This window comes from Enhydra lutris, unplaced genomic scaffold, assembly GCF_002288905.1.
Source record: "Enhydra lutris kenyoni isolate GAN:26980312 unplaced genomic scaffold, ASM228890v2 scaffoldscaffold8, whole genome shotgun sequence".
Lineage (NCBI taxonomy): Eukaryota > Metazoa > Chordata > Mammalia > Carnivora > Mustelidae > Enhydra > Enhydra lutris.
The window spans coordinates 13,869,513-13,886,420 of record NW_019154092.1 but is presented as its reverse complement, the minus strand read 5'-3'; the positions used below and the strand labels follow the sequence as shown (position 1 = coordinate 13,886,420).

The following is a 16,908-nucleotide window of genomic DNA, read 5'->3' as shown; positions in this document are numbered from 1 at the left end:
TGTATATGGTCTTTATGATGTTGAGGTATGTTCCCTCTACCCCTACGTTGTTGAGGGTTTTTATCAAGAATGGATGCTGTACTTTGCCAAAGGCTTTTTCTGCGTCTATTGAGAGGATTATATGATTCTTATCCTTTTGTTTATTAATGTGGTGTATCACATTGATTGATTTGCAAGAACCAAACCACCCTTGCAGCCCAGCAATAAGTCTCGCTTGGTTGTGGCGAATAAACTTTTTAACGTACTGTTGGATTCAAATTTTTGCAACCATGTTCATCAGGTATATTGGCCTGTAATTCTGGGGTGGGGTGTTTGTCACGTTTTGGAATCAAGATAATGCTGGCCTCATAGAATGAGTTTGGAAGTCTTCCTCCCATTTCTATTATTTGGAACATTTTGAGAAGAATAGATATTGACTCTTCTTTAAATGTGTGGTAGAAGGGGCACCCGGGTGGCTCAGTAATTAAGCGTCTGCCTTCGGCTCAGGTCATGATCCCAGGGTCTTGTGATTGAGCCCCGCATCGGGCTCCCTGCTCAGCGGAGAGCCTGCTTCTCCCTCTGCCTCTACCTGCCACTCAGCCTACTTCTGCGCTCTCTCTCTGTCAAATAAATAAGTAAAACCTTTAAAAAAAAATGTGTGGTACAATTCCCCTAGGAAGCCATCCAGCCCTGGACTTTTGTTTGTTGGGAGATTTTTGATTACTGATTCAATTTCTTTGCTGGTTATAGGTCTGTTCAAGTTTTCTATTTCTTCCTGTTTCAGTTTTGGTAGTTTATGTGTTTCTAGGAATTTATCAATGTCTTCCAGATTGCCCAATTTGTTGGCATATAATTTTTCATAATATTCTCTTATAGTTGTTTGTGTTTCTGTGTGTTGGTTGTGATCTCTCCTCTTTCATTTCTGATTTAATTTATCTGAGTCCTTTCTCTTTTCTTTTTGGTAAGTCTGGCTAGGGGGTTATCAATCTTATTCTTTCAAAGAACCAGCTCCTAGTTACCTTGATCTGTTCTACTGTTTTTTTTTTTTCCCTATATCATTTATATCTGCTCTGATCTTTATTATTTCCCTTCTTCTGCTGGCTTTAGGCATTATTTGCTGGGGTGTTTTTTTTTTTTTTTTTTTCTAGCTCCTTTAGGTGTAAGCTTAGGTTGTATATTTGAGACTTTTCTTGCTTCTTGAGGTAGGCCTGCATTGCTATGTACTTATAGATGCCAATTTATATTTGAGGTAACTGAGGATTAGAGAAGTTTTCAGGTCTTGTCTGACACAACTGGTCTTTGGCTGGGTTGGGACTGGAGCAGCCACAATTGTCAAGGATAATAGAATTGGATGTTGTCCATACCTTCTCCACAGATATGATTGCTCAGTATAGGATCCCAGAGACTCAAGGAGAGCCAGAAGGTGGTGGCTGGGTACCACCTGGTATGCATCCAAGGGGTGTTTGCTGAATGCACCCGTGAAGGAGAGCATGCGGGTTTTAATTTCTCTATTAAGATTATTTTTTATAACAGTTAATATTCACTATAAAATTGAGGGAAGGTGCATAGATTTCCCACATTCCTGCTTCCTCCCCACACGCACAGCATCCTCTGTTCTCGCCATCCCCCACCAGAGTGGTACATTTGGTACAGTCGATGAGCCTGCATTGACACATGATAATAACCTGAAGGTCCATAGTTTACACTATGCTTTATTTTGGGGAGGACCTGTGATTGTAGCTTATCTTTCCTCCTATTGTTAAGAATCCTATGTGTTTTAAAAAAAAAAAGAATCATATGTGTTGAGTTCAGTTATTGATTTTTAGTTATGGAGACCATCAATTTGAATAACTGTCTTTGGTTTGTGTTTTTTTAAAATGGAGGTTGTGACACACATATAGTCTTGAAAATAATTGTTAATACTGAATGAAAGTGAGGTGGCTTGCGCTAAAATGAGGATTTGAGGTGTGGTGGGTTCCAGTTAAATCAGTCAAAGTCATGATGCAATTCAGCTTCTTGAACTGGCAGTTTCAATGTAACCTTTGAAGTTTTTTGCCAAGATGTAAGTGTACATTGACTATGTCGCCAACAGGTGATACAGCTTTTGGTCTGTAAGAGTTCATGTTACAGAACTGTAAGTCAAAATTCAACTGCGTAAAATTTTAAGATTGTAGTGTTGTTACTCAGCAATTCATGAATTAGACAGCACCCCATTTAGTAGAGAGAGAGAGGGGAAGCTCCAAAGAGTTGTTCAAAATGAGCAGCTTTTATAGGCAGAAAATGGTGGGAAAAGGAAGTTTCTAGCAAAGAGTGGATTGTTTCAGACAAGGTTGCTTTTGAAAGGGGTTGAAAGGGGTCTGTTGGTAGATTCCCTCATTAGTGTTGACCAGGTAATTCTAGATTAACTGATAAAAGGTTACATTCCTGGGAGAGGCAGAAATGACAGGTTAGATACTGTGTCTTGGTTTGCTGATATGGGGCTTAAGCACAAGAGAGTCCATTTGGGGCCTATTTACTGGTTTTTTGGTTTTTTTTTAAGATTTATTTATTTGAGAGAGAGACACACACAGAGAAAGATCATGAGTGGGTGGTATTCTTTTTTTTTTTTTTTAAGATTTATTTATTTGAGAGCAAGAGCATGAGCAGAAGGGGCAGAGGAAGAGAATCTCAAGCTGACTCCAGGCTGAGCACAGAGCCCCAGGCGGGGCTGAGATCATGACCTGAGCCAAAACCAAGAACTGGCCAGGTTACTGACTGAGCCTCTCAGGTGCCCCGTGATCTCTTTTTTAACACCAGTGTAAAGAATGATTTGGTGGTTTTGGGAAGATACAGTGACCAAAAACAGAACTTCATTTTGAGAAAGATCGATTATAAAAATCTAGGGAAGTATTTCAAAGAATAATTTGTGGCTTTGCAAATATGCTGGCCTATGTATTTTATTTGTACAAGTTGGAAGCCGGTTTCAGTGAAGGCTGGGGGTGGTGGGCCAGGACATGCACCTGCTTACTGGGAGAACAGGAACTGCTGCTGAAACCACATATTGTTCTACTTAAAGTAAACAACACAATAATGCAATCTATGTAATTTTTCTTAAAAAATAAACATGATTTCAAGGAAATGGAAGCAAGCCACTATCTTTAAAACTAGTTAACTGATGTCAGTTGGGCTCCTCTTCACCTCACAGTCTATATATTGGTCTCCCTTCTCAATTTGCACAGAATTGTGGATGCCCAGAAGGTTCCCTACAAACTGGGATGGTGTCCAAGGCATACTGTCCAACATCCCCCTTGCACCTAGGTTCTGTATGGCTCTCTCAGAACCACACGGAGCGGCCAACTTAGGGAACAGCCTCCAATGCCCTGAGAAAACCTAGTCCGACAAGGCTGCACGGGTAGTGAGGCCTCTCCTGAAGACTGTGGCTATGGTTAGAGGATACCACTGTGTCCTCAGCCTTAAACCTCCATTGGCCACCTCAGGCATCTTGGAGAAGAGTGCCCTCACTTCTTTCTCCTCTGCTGACCTCCTGCTCTGTCACCCATACCCATCTGAGAGCAAATAAGCCAAATCCTTCTTCTCAGTGGGCTAGGCAGTCCCCACCCCCTGCTCGTCCACACCCCCAGACCTGGGCTGAGGTGGGTTGTGGCAGCACCTTCCAAAGAAAAACCAAGCTCTTTCTGAATGGAGTGCAGGTGAATAGAAATCTCTCTACCTCACTGTGTTAAATGTGGATTAAGAAAAAAACCTAAAGGGGGGCTCCTGGGTAACTAAGTCATTTAAGCGTCTGCCTTCCGCTTAGGTCATGATCCCCAGGGTCCTGGGATTGAGCCCCACATCAGGCTCCCTGCTCGGTGGGAAGCCTGCTGCTCCCTCTCACACTCCCCCTGCTTGTGCTCCCTCTCTTGCTGTGTCTCTGTCAAATAAACAAATAAAATCTTTTTAAAAAATAACAAAATTAAATTAAATTAAAGTCATTTAACATAAAATCTTAAAAAAAGAAAAAGAAAAAGAAAAAGAAAAAAACCCTAAAGGAATATTGGGTTATCCCGGACAATGTGAGACCTAGGAAACTAGACTATAACATTGTGGTCCTTTTCCTCCCCAGTGTGGTCATAAATTAGAAAAGAAATGGTAGTATTCCTGTATTTGCAATACGTCAGATTATTACTTTTACTGAGAATGGATTGACCCAAAGGAAGAAGGTGTTGTTTTTGTATCTGCTGAGAAATTCCTACTATCTTGGGATTTTCTCAGGGTCTCAGGGACCTCACCCAATCACAGGTGTGGTAGAAAGCTTGCCAACATCCATGCTCTGCAGCCAAAGGACTGAGATCCCTATAGGGGAGGGATGGATGTTGCAAACCAAGTCAAAGGAAGCACAGGAAAAAAGATTTTGAAATGACTGTGATTTTCATAGAAGAATTTGAGGAAATGACTTCTCTTTTAAAAAAAAAAAAAAAGAGGAAATAATCAAAGTAGAGTTATTTGGTAGTTCTGGAAAGAAAGGTTTGGGTTTGCTCCCCATCCTGGGGAGGGCTGAGCCGGCAGATGTTCTCATGGCTCGAGCTGTGGGAACCCAGAGGATGAGGGCATCGGGGAGTGAGCAGGAGGAGTGTCATATGATTCTGGTTCTGGGAATGAGGAAACATGATGTCAGTGTGAGGAATGGAACCGTATAGAATTTTTTCGGGGGGGGGGGGAGGTGGGAGGGAAGCATCCTGCAGCCCTGATTACCATCCTGGAAGGAATCCTGTGGGAGAATGCAGACCTTCGTTGTGGATTACTGAGCCTTCCAGAAAGCCACCCCCCCACCCCCCCACCCCCCCAGGAGCCTGGCCTGGCCAGCTCTCCCCCCGACTGTGGCTTGACTTTTGTGATGGATTTCCCAAAGTCAAGAAGTGCAAACTAATAATGTGGACTCCTAGGAGCACATGCATAAGCCGTATTTCACGGTGCTGGATACACCCTGCCCTTGGAGACGTGGTCCTTTCTAGCATTGCGTGCTTTCTCTGAAGGAAGCTACCCACTGCTCTCGCCAGCGACCCAAGAATATCTACTGCACCGTCTACTACGAACTTGGGACCCCGCCTCCACCGAGCTGCGGTGGTGTTCCTCAGTCACCTTCTTTAGGACGGCAGAGTGGCTCTGTCCTGAGGGGAAGTGGTGGGGGGCACCATCTTAAAGGATGAAGGGGGAAAATTATGCTGTATGGTCGGAGCAAACCACTGAGGAGTAGGGAGGAGTCTAGGTTTTGAAATCTAACTTGCCACTCTAAGTACATAAGGAAATTAATTCAAGAGGAAACAAAATAAGCAGCTAACGATTGTGGTGTCTCCAGCAAATACTGTCCCTTCATAAGGGGAAGCAGAGAGTCTCCTGTGGGTACGGTTTAATTTTGAACACCTTGCTTTGGTCTAGGATTTTTTTTTTTTTTTTAAGTGAATAGAGCTATCTTGTAATCTGATTTCAATCAGGGCTCATCCAACTTTTGGTTTTATTAGATGCATTTTGTATTTCAGAAATATGTTTGCCCAAGCATTCTGGCTTTTAACAGATGGATTTGCCTAAAAGCCAAGGAAAATACTTTCTATTTCTTTCCTTCCATTAATTTCTGCATGCAGAGATCTAATTGAAATTGTGTCATATAGCAGAAAAAGATAAGATGAAAATTCTGGTTCGTGTGTGTGATGTGCCTTCACCTGAAAGAAGGCCTTTTGGTTCCTTCACTTTGTCCTGTGTGGGAGCCTTTTTCATCCTGTGGAAAGTTAGTGTTGGAAGGGACCTTGGGTGGATAGAGTCCTCTCCTCAGACTGTAGAGATTGTCCTTGTAGACGCACATGGTTTCCAGTGGCCAAGGTTTGATTGTCAGTAAGAGAGTGTGGATTCAAGAGTTCTGGAATCACTTCTAGTTTCAAACTTTGTAGCCTCTGTTGCCTGATTGCGTTTTCTGTTGCTACTTCCATAAATAACACATCTGTTTATTCACTAATGGGAAAACAGTAACAGTGGAAGCCAGAAGAAACCCGTTTGTCACAAGTAGTTTCTAGAAAATTAGTTTACTGTCTTGTCAATCTCTAAATTAGCACATGAGACCAAACTTTGTAAAAAAGCAGGGAGACTTTGACCTGTGCTGCAACGTGGGCGAACCTGGCGGGCGAAGGACTTCAGAACAGGCCATACCAAAACGTGCCGTGTTGGCACGTTGGTTATTTTAACCTGAAGGCAGTTGAGGAAAAGCAGAGACAAGAAGAACTCTCTGTCTTCCCTGAGTTTCTGTCTCCCCTGTACCAGGATGAAGAGAATGACCCTCGTCACTCTACACAGATGAGACTGCATGAGCAAACCTTACCAAAATAACCCTTACCTTCCCTCAGTTTCCTCCGTAAACTTCCTAGCCACAGTCCCACAATTTATTGCCCCTAGAACCCAAACCCCTTTTCCTTGGTCTCATGACTTCACAATTTATTACCCTGTGTTAAAATGGTAGACAGTCTCCTGAGTCTAACTGCTTGTTTTCACTTTTTACTGTAAAGTCTCCATACACGTAAAAATTTGGATGTCTTATCTCCTGTCTTTTGTCAGTTTAATTTACAGGACCCGGATCAAACCTAAGAGGGTAGAGGAAAAGTGTCTTTCTCTCCTACAAGGACATTAGGCTAAGGGAAATAAGGCATTCATGAAAGGACAGACGCTGTATGATTCCACGTCTGTTAAGTCCCTGAAGAGGTCAGATTCAGAGATGGAAAGTGCAATGGCGGTTGCAGGGGCTGAGAGGGAGGGAGCGTGGGGAGTTCGTGTCTAACCGGTATAGAGCTGCAGTTTGGGAAGATGAAAAAGGTTCTGGGGGCGATGGTTGTCTAACAGTGTGAGAGGCCTTAATGCCACTGAACGGCGCTTGTAAAAACGGTCAAGATGGTACTTTTCTTTTTTTTTAGGAACTGGGTTTGAATCGGTTACCCCCTGGCATCCCAGTCCTCTTGCTCCCACCCCCGCCCCCCGCCCACCATTAGCCGCTAATTCATCAGAGCAGTGTCCCCTGGATGAGGACCAGGAATGCTTCTCCACGGCTCCCCCACCACCTTTCAGCTTTTTCCTCCCTCTCAACACTCTTCCCTGGTTAGGATTTTCCTGAACTTGGGGGGAAGATATGCTTATGCTTCTTCAGCCCCCTGTTACCTCCTGGTTAGCTTCCTATTTCTCACAAGCAAACTCTATGGGAGAGGTTTTGGGGGCCACGCTGTACCTCCTCTTGCTTATTTTATTCTTTATTCTGACCCAGTGTCCTCTCTAACTGTTGATCTGAGCAGCCCTGGCTCAGTTCACTGAGCATCTCCTTGTCTTAAAAATACTCTTTCTCTGGGGCGCCTGGGTGGCTCAGTGGGTTTAAGCCTCTGCCTTCAGCTCAGGTCATGATCCCGGGGTCTTGGGATGGAGCCCTGCATCCATCGGGCTCTCTGCTCAGCAGGGAGCCTGCTTCCTCCTCTCTCTGCCTGCCTCTCTGCTGCTGCTTGTGATTTCATCCTTTCATTGTATTGATGAAACCATGGCCCAGAGGTGAGATGTTCCTTGCCTGTCGTTCAGGTAACTCGTAAGAAGGGCTGTTGCTTGTGATCTAGGGATACTTGGAATTGGTTATGGTTTCCACAATCGTCTCACTCATACCACCTCACTGGATTCCCTCACTGGGTTCTCTCACCATCTAGCTCCACGTTGCTCCGCTGGAAGGCATCTGCTCTCTCCCTCCAGAGTGGAGTCGGCAGTGCCAGTTTCCTCTACTGAAGGTCCCAGCTCCTGTCCAGCGGCCTTCCTTTAATACTATACTCACAGCCTTAGTTTTCCCTACATTTTGATAACTCGTGCTCCCCTTGCCATTTCAGACCTAGGGTTGGTACATTTCTCCCATTCTTTTTTTAAAATCTTGAATTATTTTATTAATTTAAATCGACAAAAAACCCAGTGCACTCATTTCTCCCACCCCCATCCCCTACCTCTGGCAACCACCAATCTTTTCTCTCCATCCATGAGCTTGGTTTTGGTTACCTTATGGGTTTTTTTGTGTTTTTGATTCACGTGTAAGTGAGATCGGACGGTATTTGTCTTTATCTGACTTATTTCACTTAGCATAATACCCTCAAGTTTTATATGTGTTGTCACATGGCAGGATTTCTTTCTTCCTTTATGGCTAAGTAATATTCGTGTGTGTGTGTGTACCACACCTCCATCCATCCGTTCATTCAAGTGTCCATCCACGGACACTTACGTGCATCCATAGCTAGGCTACTGTGTGTAATGGTGCCGTGCACATGGTGGGGGGGCACATATTTCTTCAAGTTAGTGCTTTCATGTCCTTCAGATAAGTGTCCGGGAGTGAGATTGCTGGATCATACGGTGGCATCATTTTTAATTTTTTTTTTTTAAAGATTTTATTTATTTATCAGAGAGATCACAAGTAGGGAGAGAGGCAGGCAGAGAGAGAGGAGGAAGCAGGCCCCCTGCCGAGCAGAGAGCCCGATGCGGGGCTCGATCCCAGGACTCTGAGATCATGACCCGAGCCGAAGGCAGCGGCTTAACCCACTGAGCCACCCAGGCGCCCCCATTTTTAATTTTTTTAGGGAATCTCCGTACTGTTTTCTACCATGGCTGCACCAATTTACATTCCCTCCAACAGTGCACCAGCGTTCCCTCTTCTTCACATCCTTGTCAACACTTGTTATTTCTTGTCTTTTTTTTTTTTTAATAAAAAGATATTTTTTAAAAGATTTTATCATTTGAGAGAAAGAGCACAAGTGGGGCAGGGGAGGGGCAGAGGAAGAGGGAGAAGCAGGCTTCCTGCTGAGCAGGGAGCCTGATGTGGGGCTCGATGCCAGGACCTTGTGATCATGACCTGGGCTAAAATCAAAAGTTGGATGCTTAACCCACCAAGCCATCCAGATGCCCCAATTTCTTGACTTTCTTGTTACCAGCCATTCTGACAGGTGTGAGGTGACATCCCATTATGGTTTTGATTTGCATTTCCCTGATGATTAGTGATGTTGAGCACCTTTTCATGAACCTGTTGGCCATCTGTATGTCTTCCTTGGAAAGTTGTCTATTCAGATCCTCTGCCTATTTTTTTCATCAAAAAGAATTTGTTTTTGCTCTGAGTTGTATGAGTTCTGTATGTATTTGGCTATTAACCCCTTCTCAGATATATGATTTGTAAATATTTTCTCCCATTCCATTAGGTTGCCTTTTTGTTCTGTTGGTTTCCTTTGCTGTGCAGAAGCTTTCCAGTTTGATGTAGTCCTGCTTGTTTAGTTGATGTTATGTGTATTTCACACGTATGTTATACATATTTACCGCAGTGAAAAACAAAAAGTGAATTCCGTGCCTAGATGTGGAAAACTTGGTAGTTCAGGAATGTCATATAACCGAGTCTGCCTGGATGTGCGTCCTGACACTTGCTGAAATGCCTTCTTGCTTGTACGTACACGCTGGCGTTGTCCCAGGTCGGTGGTTGTTTCTTCAGGCTGAGGGTGCTCCCTACCAGAGAGAGGGAGGCCCCTCTCTTTCTGGCTTCCTTCTCCATCCTAACAGTCCGTTCCAGTGGATACTGTGCAGGACCACACACGGAATGAAGCAAGAAGAATTAGTTCTGGGGTTTTGGGGATAAGCCAGTGATGGAGAAAGAGAGGAATTTACTAGAAAGTCTGTTCTTAGGAGAAATCCTGGTCAAGTAGGTGTCCCAGTGGGGGCACTGGGCTTCAGATTTGTGCACTTTTAGTGATGTGTATTCACAAAAGAAGTTACAGGTGAATACTAAATGCGGGGAAATGATCCTTACCTCATAGATCCTTACCATGTAGAAATGATCCTCTGCCAGGGACGTGTGGTTATTTCTGAAAAGCCTTCTGCTGGCAACCTGGGAGGGATGCCGGAGGAGAAAGAAGACAGGTGGGTGTGGGGTAGGAATAAAGAGATGAACAGATGTGTGCCCATTGCTGGCCCTTGACAGTCCCATGAATCTCTAGGCCAGCTCTGTCCCATAGAAGCCTGTGGTGATGGAGCTGTTCATACTAATCCGCACGTGGCTCCCGAGCTCCTGAAATGTGGCCAGTATTTCTGAGGAACTGAATGTTCACTTTGGTTTACTTGTAATTAGTGTAGATTTAAAACGGCACACCTGATTAATGGCTATCTTCTGGGTCAACACAACTTGAGGTCACCTGCTGGTGTGCGATTTTTGTCCAAGCCATCATGACCCAAGGACTGTGGAGCTTGATTTGGTTCTGGGAAGGCTCAGGAATTCACGTCTGCTGGGGTTAGACGTGAGGATGACTCTGGGGCTTTTAATATGGACATTGGATTCCTCCATACCTCATCCAAAGTAGACTTAGTATCATTAAATTACTGTTTGATTGATCAATTATTGATTAATGATTAATACTTCATTGTTCGTTGAGCACCTACAATAGGCCAGATGCTATGTTTAAAAATGGGGATGTTGTAGAGAACAAAACCAGCTGGAATTCTTGCCCTCATGGGGCTTCTGGTCTGTGAGAAGACAAACACTGAACAAGCATGAATGGAGGCATGTTATGAAAGAAGTCTCACCTCCTGTCAGTGGGAAGGAGTCTTTCTGCATGTATGGGGTGAGGGTGGGGGGCGGGGGATTTCAAATGGCAGCAGTCATTTTGTCACAGTTTGTTTCAATGGGGACATTTCTAGTCTGTGGTCCCTGAACTCTGATTCAACTTTTCCAGTCCTCTTCTTGCCTTCCTTCTCAGTAGAATCTTCTGGGCTGACCTGATGTCTTGACATGGTGGTTGAACTCATAAAAAGGGAGCACCCTTGTTTCACCACCCCACACCCCAAAAAGGATTCAGAGGGAGAGGCAAGGAAGGAGAGTTGAGAAGATGGGACAAAGAGCACTGGCAGAGGTTGGGGTGGGCTCAGGCTGTGGGGCGGCATGCCGCTGCAGCCCCCAGGGGCCCCCGGGAGTGCCTGAGGCAGCTGTGGACGGGGCTCCCTTGAGGGACGGGATTTTGTTACAGTCTCTACCCAAAACTGGGATGGAGGCCAAGGCTGCAGCCTGAGTCAGCCTTCCAGCTCTAGCCCAGCACCGCCTTGACTCTGTGCCTTGGGCTGTCAGTCCTTCTGCTTGGCCACCCCCAGCTGGGTGCAGTCAGTTGGCTGACTTAGTAAGTGTCCAAGGGGGCACCTCCTGTGTGCTTACAACCCAAGGGTTCTTGGGGTAACACTTGGCTGCTTTGGGTCAATTCACTTCCCCTGCCTGGCTGTCCAGCCCTTGGTTACCCCAGAGGCTCCCCCTCCAATGAGGAAGGAAGGCTGATGGGTGCCCTGAGTTTTGGGCTGAACTTCTCAACTCTGGCTGCACTTGAAAATTACTTGGGGAGTTTTTGAAAGGTACAGATGCCTGGGCACCCCTGGCCCCAGACCAGTTAAATTAGGATTTTGAGTGTAAAAGCCTGGGTTTTTTTTTTTTTTTTTTTATAGCTCGCTGGCCAAGATATTGTCCTGCAGAGCACTGAGGGATGGAAGGAGGACCCAGGATTCCTACTGTGTTCCTCCCATCCTCTGAAAAATTTCCTGGCTGGCTCTCGAGGTGGTGGGAACCCTGTTTCTGCGGTGGGGGAAAGAATCCCAGGAAAGCTGCGGGGCTGCACAACCCTACCTCCTCCCCTCCCATCCCCCAGACTGAGGCCTGAGGACCTGCAGTCACCTCTGGGACCCACGTCCTCATGCACAGAGCAGTTGGGACATGAGCGTTCCCACGGCTGGAGGTGGCCGCCTGATGGCTTCCAGCTGTCACCGCTGGCCAGGGAGGCCTCTCGCACATGCTGGACTTAAAACTCGGTCAGAAATGCTATCAACCTGAACTCTGTGCCGCCAACCGGAAAGCCCACGGCAAGCCGCTGGGGGCGGAGGGTGGGGCTGGGGAATGTGCGTGGGGCTGCAGAGGAAGGCAGGAACTCCAGGGAACTTCCCTAAGTTATGAGCTGGTTCCAAAGTAATAACTGGCTTTAAAGAAGGTAATGAGGTGTGTTGGAAGGGCGAGCAGTTTCTTACACTCAGCTCAGCAGCGGGGGCCAAGGCCTCCGGGTGGGAGGGTGGTGGGGGGAGTCGGACGTGCAGCCTCAGGTTTTGCTCCCCTGGTCCCACTCAGCCAGCAGCCAGAAGGGGTTGCCAGGGGCTGTCATCTGCTGGCGCAGGGACAACCCCCGAGTGCAAACACATTTTCACAATCAGTCTTAACTGCTCAGAGGAATGGCGTTTTTCTGAGATTACACATTTTTGCAGCATTATGCTATATTTGAGCATGCAAAACAGTGAAGTGGATTTTTCTTTCTTTCTTTCTTTTGATCATTTCTAGGACCACACAGGGAATTCTTTTGGTAGGTACGGTGCTGGGGGCCTGGGGGCTGGTGTGCGCCTGGCCCGGGTCGGATGCTCAGACAAGTGTTTTCTGAACGGGGATGGCAGCTACCCTCTGACCCATCTTGTAGGGCTGTGGAACATCTCTGGGCGGGTGGGGTTGCTTCAGATTTAAGGCGGTCTCCCGAATCACTGCTTCTGCATGCTGGGAGGGCCGTCTGGGGTACAGGAGAGAACACTTGGATTTAAATCCCAGCCCCGGCCCTTCCTGACCATTGGAACTTGGACAGGACGCCTGACCTTTAGGAGCCCCTGTTTTCCCATTTGTGCAAAGGGGAAACTGAAAAGCTGGGCCTTGACAGGGGATGTGGTAGCAATAAGAGGGAATGAAGAGCCTAGAAAGGAAGACTTGCCCCACCCCCACCACTTAGGGGCCCTTCTTTTCTGTTTCATTCTTTGGGCTTTCCTTCTGGAGACTTTTCTCTTCTGGAGACTTGAAAATGTCTCCTTCTGGAGCTTCTCGAAATTCGTGCACCCAGGCCCCACTGCAGACCAGTTAAATCAGAACCTCTAAGAGCGAGGCAGCGGCACTGGGTTGGCAGTTCATTATGGTTCCTGGTGATTCTGATGCCTGGCCAGTGCTGTGAACCACTGCCCTAGAAGGGCCAGTGGAACCGGGACAGCGGCAGGTGTTGGGACACTAATGCTTGGGACAGCGCTGTCCCCAGGGTCCAGAGGGTCGCCTGGGCTCCTGTTGGTGGGGGAGTTCCTTCCACTTGAGGTTTTAGGTATCATGGTTTTGACCCTCGGGGGCCAAAAGCCCATTATCTCTAGTAATTTGCAATTTTCTCAGGAATGTGACTTTGAACTCCCTCACCACAAGCTGGATGCCAGAGGTGGAGTCAGCTGGCTGGCACCAGGTCCCATGGGCCCCCCGACTTTCCCCTGAGCAGCACACGGCAACTCTGGGAAAGTGCTAGAGAGCTGAGTCCTTTCTGGGAGTTGGCCCTCAGAGAGAAGGGCACATGCTTGTGCCGGTAAGAGAAAGTGAAGACGTTCTAGAGAGCCATGATTCCAAGCTGGAAGTAGAAGTTGGGATAAGTTAAGGAACAGCTTGTATCTGTGCTGTGAGCAGGGGCACCTGGGGTGTTGGATTCCTGCATCCATCCCTCTCCCTCTGAGTGTCCATGGGGCTGCTGGATTGCCAGTCTCTGTTCCAGGTCCAGCCCTGGGTCTGGAGGACGTTACAGCTCATCACAAGAATCTCTCTGTGGTTTGCGCATGTGTGGAGGAACACGTAACCTACCTTTCTTTCTTTCTTTCTTTCTTCCTTCCTTCCTTTCGTTCGTTTGTTCTTTCTTTTTTTTTTTTTAAGCGAGAGGACAAGGAGGGGCAGAGGGCGACGGAAAGAGTCGTGGAGATGGAACCCAACAGGGGGCTTGAACTCATGACCCTGAGATCATAACCTGAGCCGAAATAAAAAGTTGGACACTTAACTGCCTGAGCCACCCAGGTGCCCTAGGGAATATACACTTTATTTATTTTTTTTAAAGATTTTATTTATTTATTTGACAGACAGAGATCACAAGTAGTCAGAGAGGCAGGCAGAGAGAGAGAAGGAAGCAGGCTCCCTGCTGAGCAGAAATCCTGATGCGGGGCTCAATCCCAGGACCCCAGGATCATGACCTGAGCCGAAGGCGAGGCTTTAACCCACTGAGCCACCCGAATATACACTTTAAAAGGGATTCTTATTTCTGTCATCAGCTGTATGGATCAGGGCATCTCTTTGAAAAGATCTGAACATAGATCTCTGAAGGCTCACAGCCTGCTACCTTTGCAGGAAGGAAGGTACCACGATAAATGCACAGATGCTATGGGAGACAAAGGTGTTGGGGAGGTTTCTTTAAAATAGAAAACAAATGACCCTGTGTTACCCAGAAAAAATCTCCACAAAGCAGCAACAACAACAACAACAAAGTAGAACAAAAATTTGTGGGTAAAACAAAAGCTCAGTTTGGGAGTTGTGGGGCCAGGCTTTTCTAGGTGGTCTGTCTCTGGCCGTCAGTGGGAGGGGACCTGGGTGCAGGTGGGTCTAAGAGATGGAAGAAGGAGGCCAATCTGATTTTGGCTGAACCCCAGGGGGTCAGGGCTGGACTGAAGAGACCAGTGGTCACCTCTGGGTCAGCTCGGAGAAAGCAGACAGGGGCTTGGATCCTGTTCATTCTGGTCCGGGTAGGGGAGAGCCAGGAACGCTCTCGACAGCCGCAGTGAAGAGATGCCACGCTTTTCTTCGGCAGGTATCGTGTGAACTTCAGACCCAGATATGTCACCAAGTACAAGACAGTGACACAGTTGGAATGGAGATGCTGCCCCGGCTTTAGAGGGGGAGACTGTCAGGAAGGTCCCAGGGACCCCGTGAAGATCCCCCGCCCCACACCTGCCCGGCCTCGAAATAGCATGAAGAAAGCCACAGGTAACTTCTTTGTGCTTTGCTGTGTGTGACCACCTCCAACCTTTTCAGCGTTCTTGCGGACAGTGGGATTTATGATTTTCAATGGCAATCTCTCCAAGGTCTTCAAGAACACACATATATGCCTGCAGTAGACACATGTGGCCTGCAAATTTATTTGCAGAAGCAGTAGCAATCAGAGACAGATTTTTTTTTTTTTTTTTACAAGTAAATTGCTCTGTTAGGACTAACTTGTGACAGTTAAGGACGTAGCGATCAGTGCAGGGCATAGTTTCAGACTGGTGTGGTATGCGGCACAGATGAGAAGAGATTCAGAGGTAGTGATGCTTTGTTTTTGCTTTTCATCTACAAGCTCTCATAAATCTGAATTTGAAGGAAAGAAACTGTTTTGTTTTGTTTCGTTTTGTTTTAAATAGTTAAATCCGAATCGTTCTCATTCTGTTTGGGGTGAGATATTTGCAAAGCTAAGAGGGAGAGGCATCAGTGAAGTTGTTCTTAAATCTGTTTCTGAATTGTCTTTGAAGTAGCACAAACTCAGTGAATAATTAAGAAAGCAGTGATAATTTTCACCTTTTTTTTTTGGTATAACATTAAGCAAATGACTTTTATGGATTAAAAATTGTCCTTTTATCTTTTCTCTTTTTTAAGTTCAGTGAGAATACATGTAACTTAGGTTACCTCATGAATTTGATGGTTGTCTTCAAATGATTGTATTTTCCCATGAGGTATTATCAATTTTGAAACTTAGTGTTTCCCAATATTGTCTGTAAAATAGATTTTAAAATAATTTTTTGAAAAAAGTAATGCGTATCAATTAAAGAATGCTTATAAAGTATGGAGAAATACTTAGTTACACATATCTCACCACCATATATTAACTACTGCTAACATTTTGTTATCACGTATTACTCACTTCCTATGTCTACACATACATTTTGTTAAAGAAAAATTTACTTATTCATCCCACAAATATTTATGGAGCTTCTATATCTGGCAGACTGTATACTAGATACTTGGGAAAAGTGAAAAACAAAACAGGCAGTCCCTGAACTCACAGAAGGCAAACGTCAGACAAGTAATTACAGTAAGTCATCATAGATAATATGACAGGGACACACGAAGGGGATCTGTTGGATCAGAATAGTTTACTTTTCTTTCATTTTTATTTTATAAAATTTAAGCCTGTATGTAGTTTCCTGAGCGAATAGCTTTAAAAGGATTCTTAGGAAAGCAGTGACCCTCATTCTCCCCCACTTTCTCTTCTCAGCGGTAATTCCTTTCAACTCTTTAGATCATTTTTTGGAATTTACCTCCGTATCTATTGATCTCTCATCATGGAAGGTGAGGGTTGGACGCCTTTTCCTCTGCTTTCCAGCACATGGCTCCTGTACCCTCATCTTTCCATACAGTTTATACCAGGTTTTTAGTTTAATACTTATTGTTTACATTGTAGTAACTGTATAGATAATGTTCACAGCTGAGCCATGTCATATACTATGAATTTGTTGTCTTTCTTACACAGCTTTATTGGTTTCTTTAGAGTTAGTAATTGTCTTATATTTTCCTTTGCTTGATTTTTTTTTTTTAATGTCTTTGTCCCTGTTTCAACCCAGACTCTCCTCTGGATGATTATGTAGATGTCCTCTCATTATGTTTAGACACATCAGTGTTATCTTCCTGAAGCAGTCTCTCCTAGAGCTTTCTTACCTGCCCCACCTGGTTATCCTCTTTTCCTTGTTCACAGCTGCCAACTGGTGATCTTACTTGTATCTTTCCCATTGATTCCCTCTTTCCTTTACTCTCTGCTTGTTCTCAACTTACTGCCTTGTCTTGGTAAAGCACATCCTCCAGTAGTTTTATGAGCTTGTGTGGGAGCTACACTTTCTATTATTGTATAGTCAAAAACATTTTTATTCTATCTTTAGAATTCTAGATTTGAGATAACTTTCCTTTAGGATTTTGAAAGTATCACTCAGTTTTCTAGCTTCCAATGCAGCTGTTAAAATGTCCAAAACCATTCTGATTCCTAATTTTTTTTATACATGACATGGTTCTGTTTTTTTGTTTTGTCATCTTAGTGAGATTCC

General features: G+C 45.3%; 1 protein-coding gene across 2 annotated transcripts in view; it reads left to right on the top strand.

Annotated features, from left to right (window-relative positions):
* Window positions 1-16,908, top strand: part of LOC111142514 (elastin microfibril interfacer 2) — a 55,034-nt gene that overhangs the window by 15,536 nt on the left and 22,590 nt on the right. For both annotated transcript variants that reach the window (XM_022495749.1, XM_022495750.1), the window contains exon 3: window positions 14,649-14,824. In XM_022495749.1, the coding sequence (XP_022351457.1) occupies window positions 14,649-14,824 (176 nt within the window). The remainder of the gene's footprint in view (window positions 1-14,648; window positions 14,825-16,908) is intronic.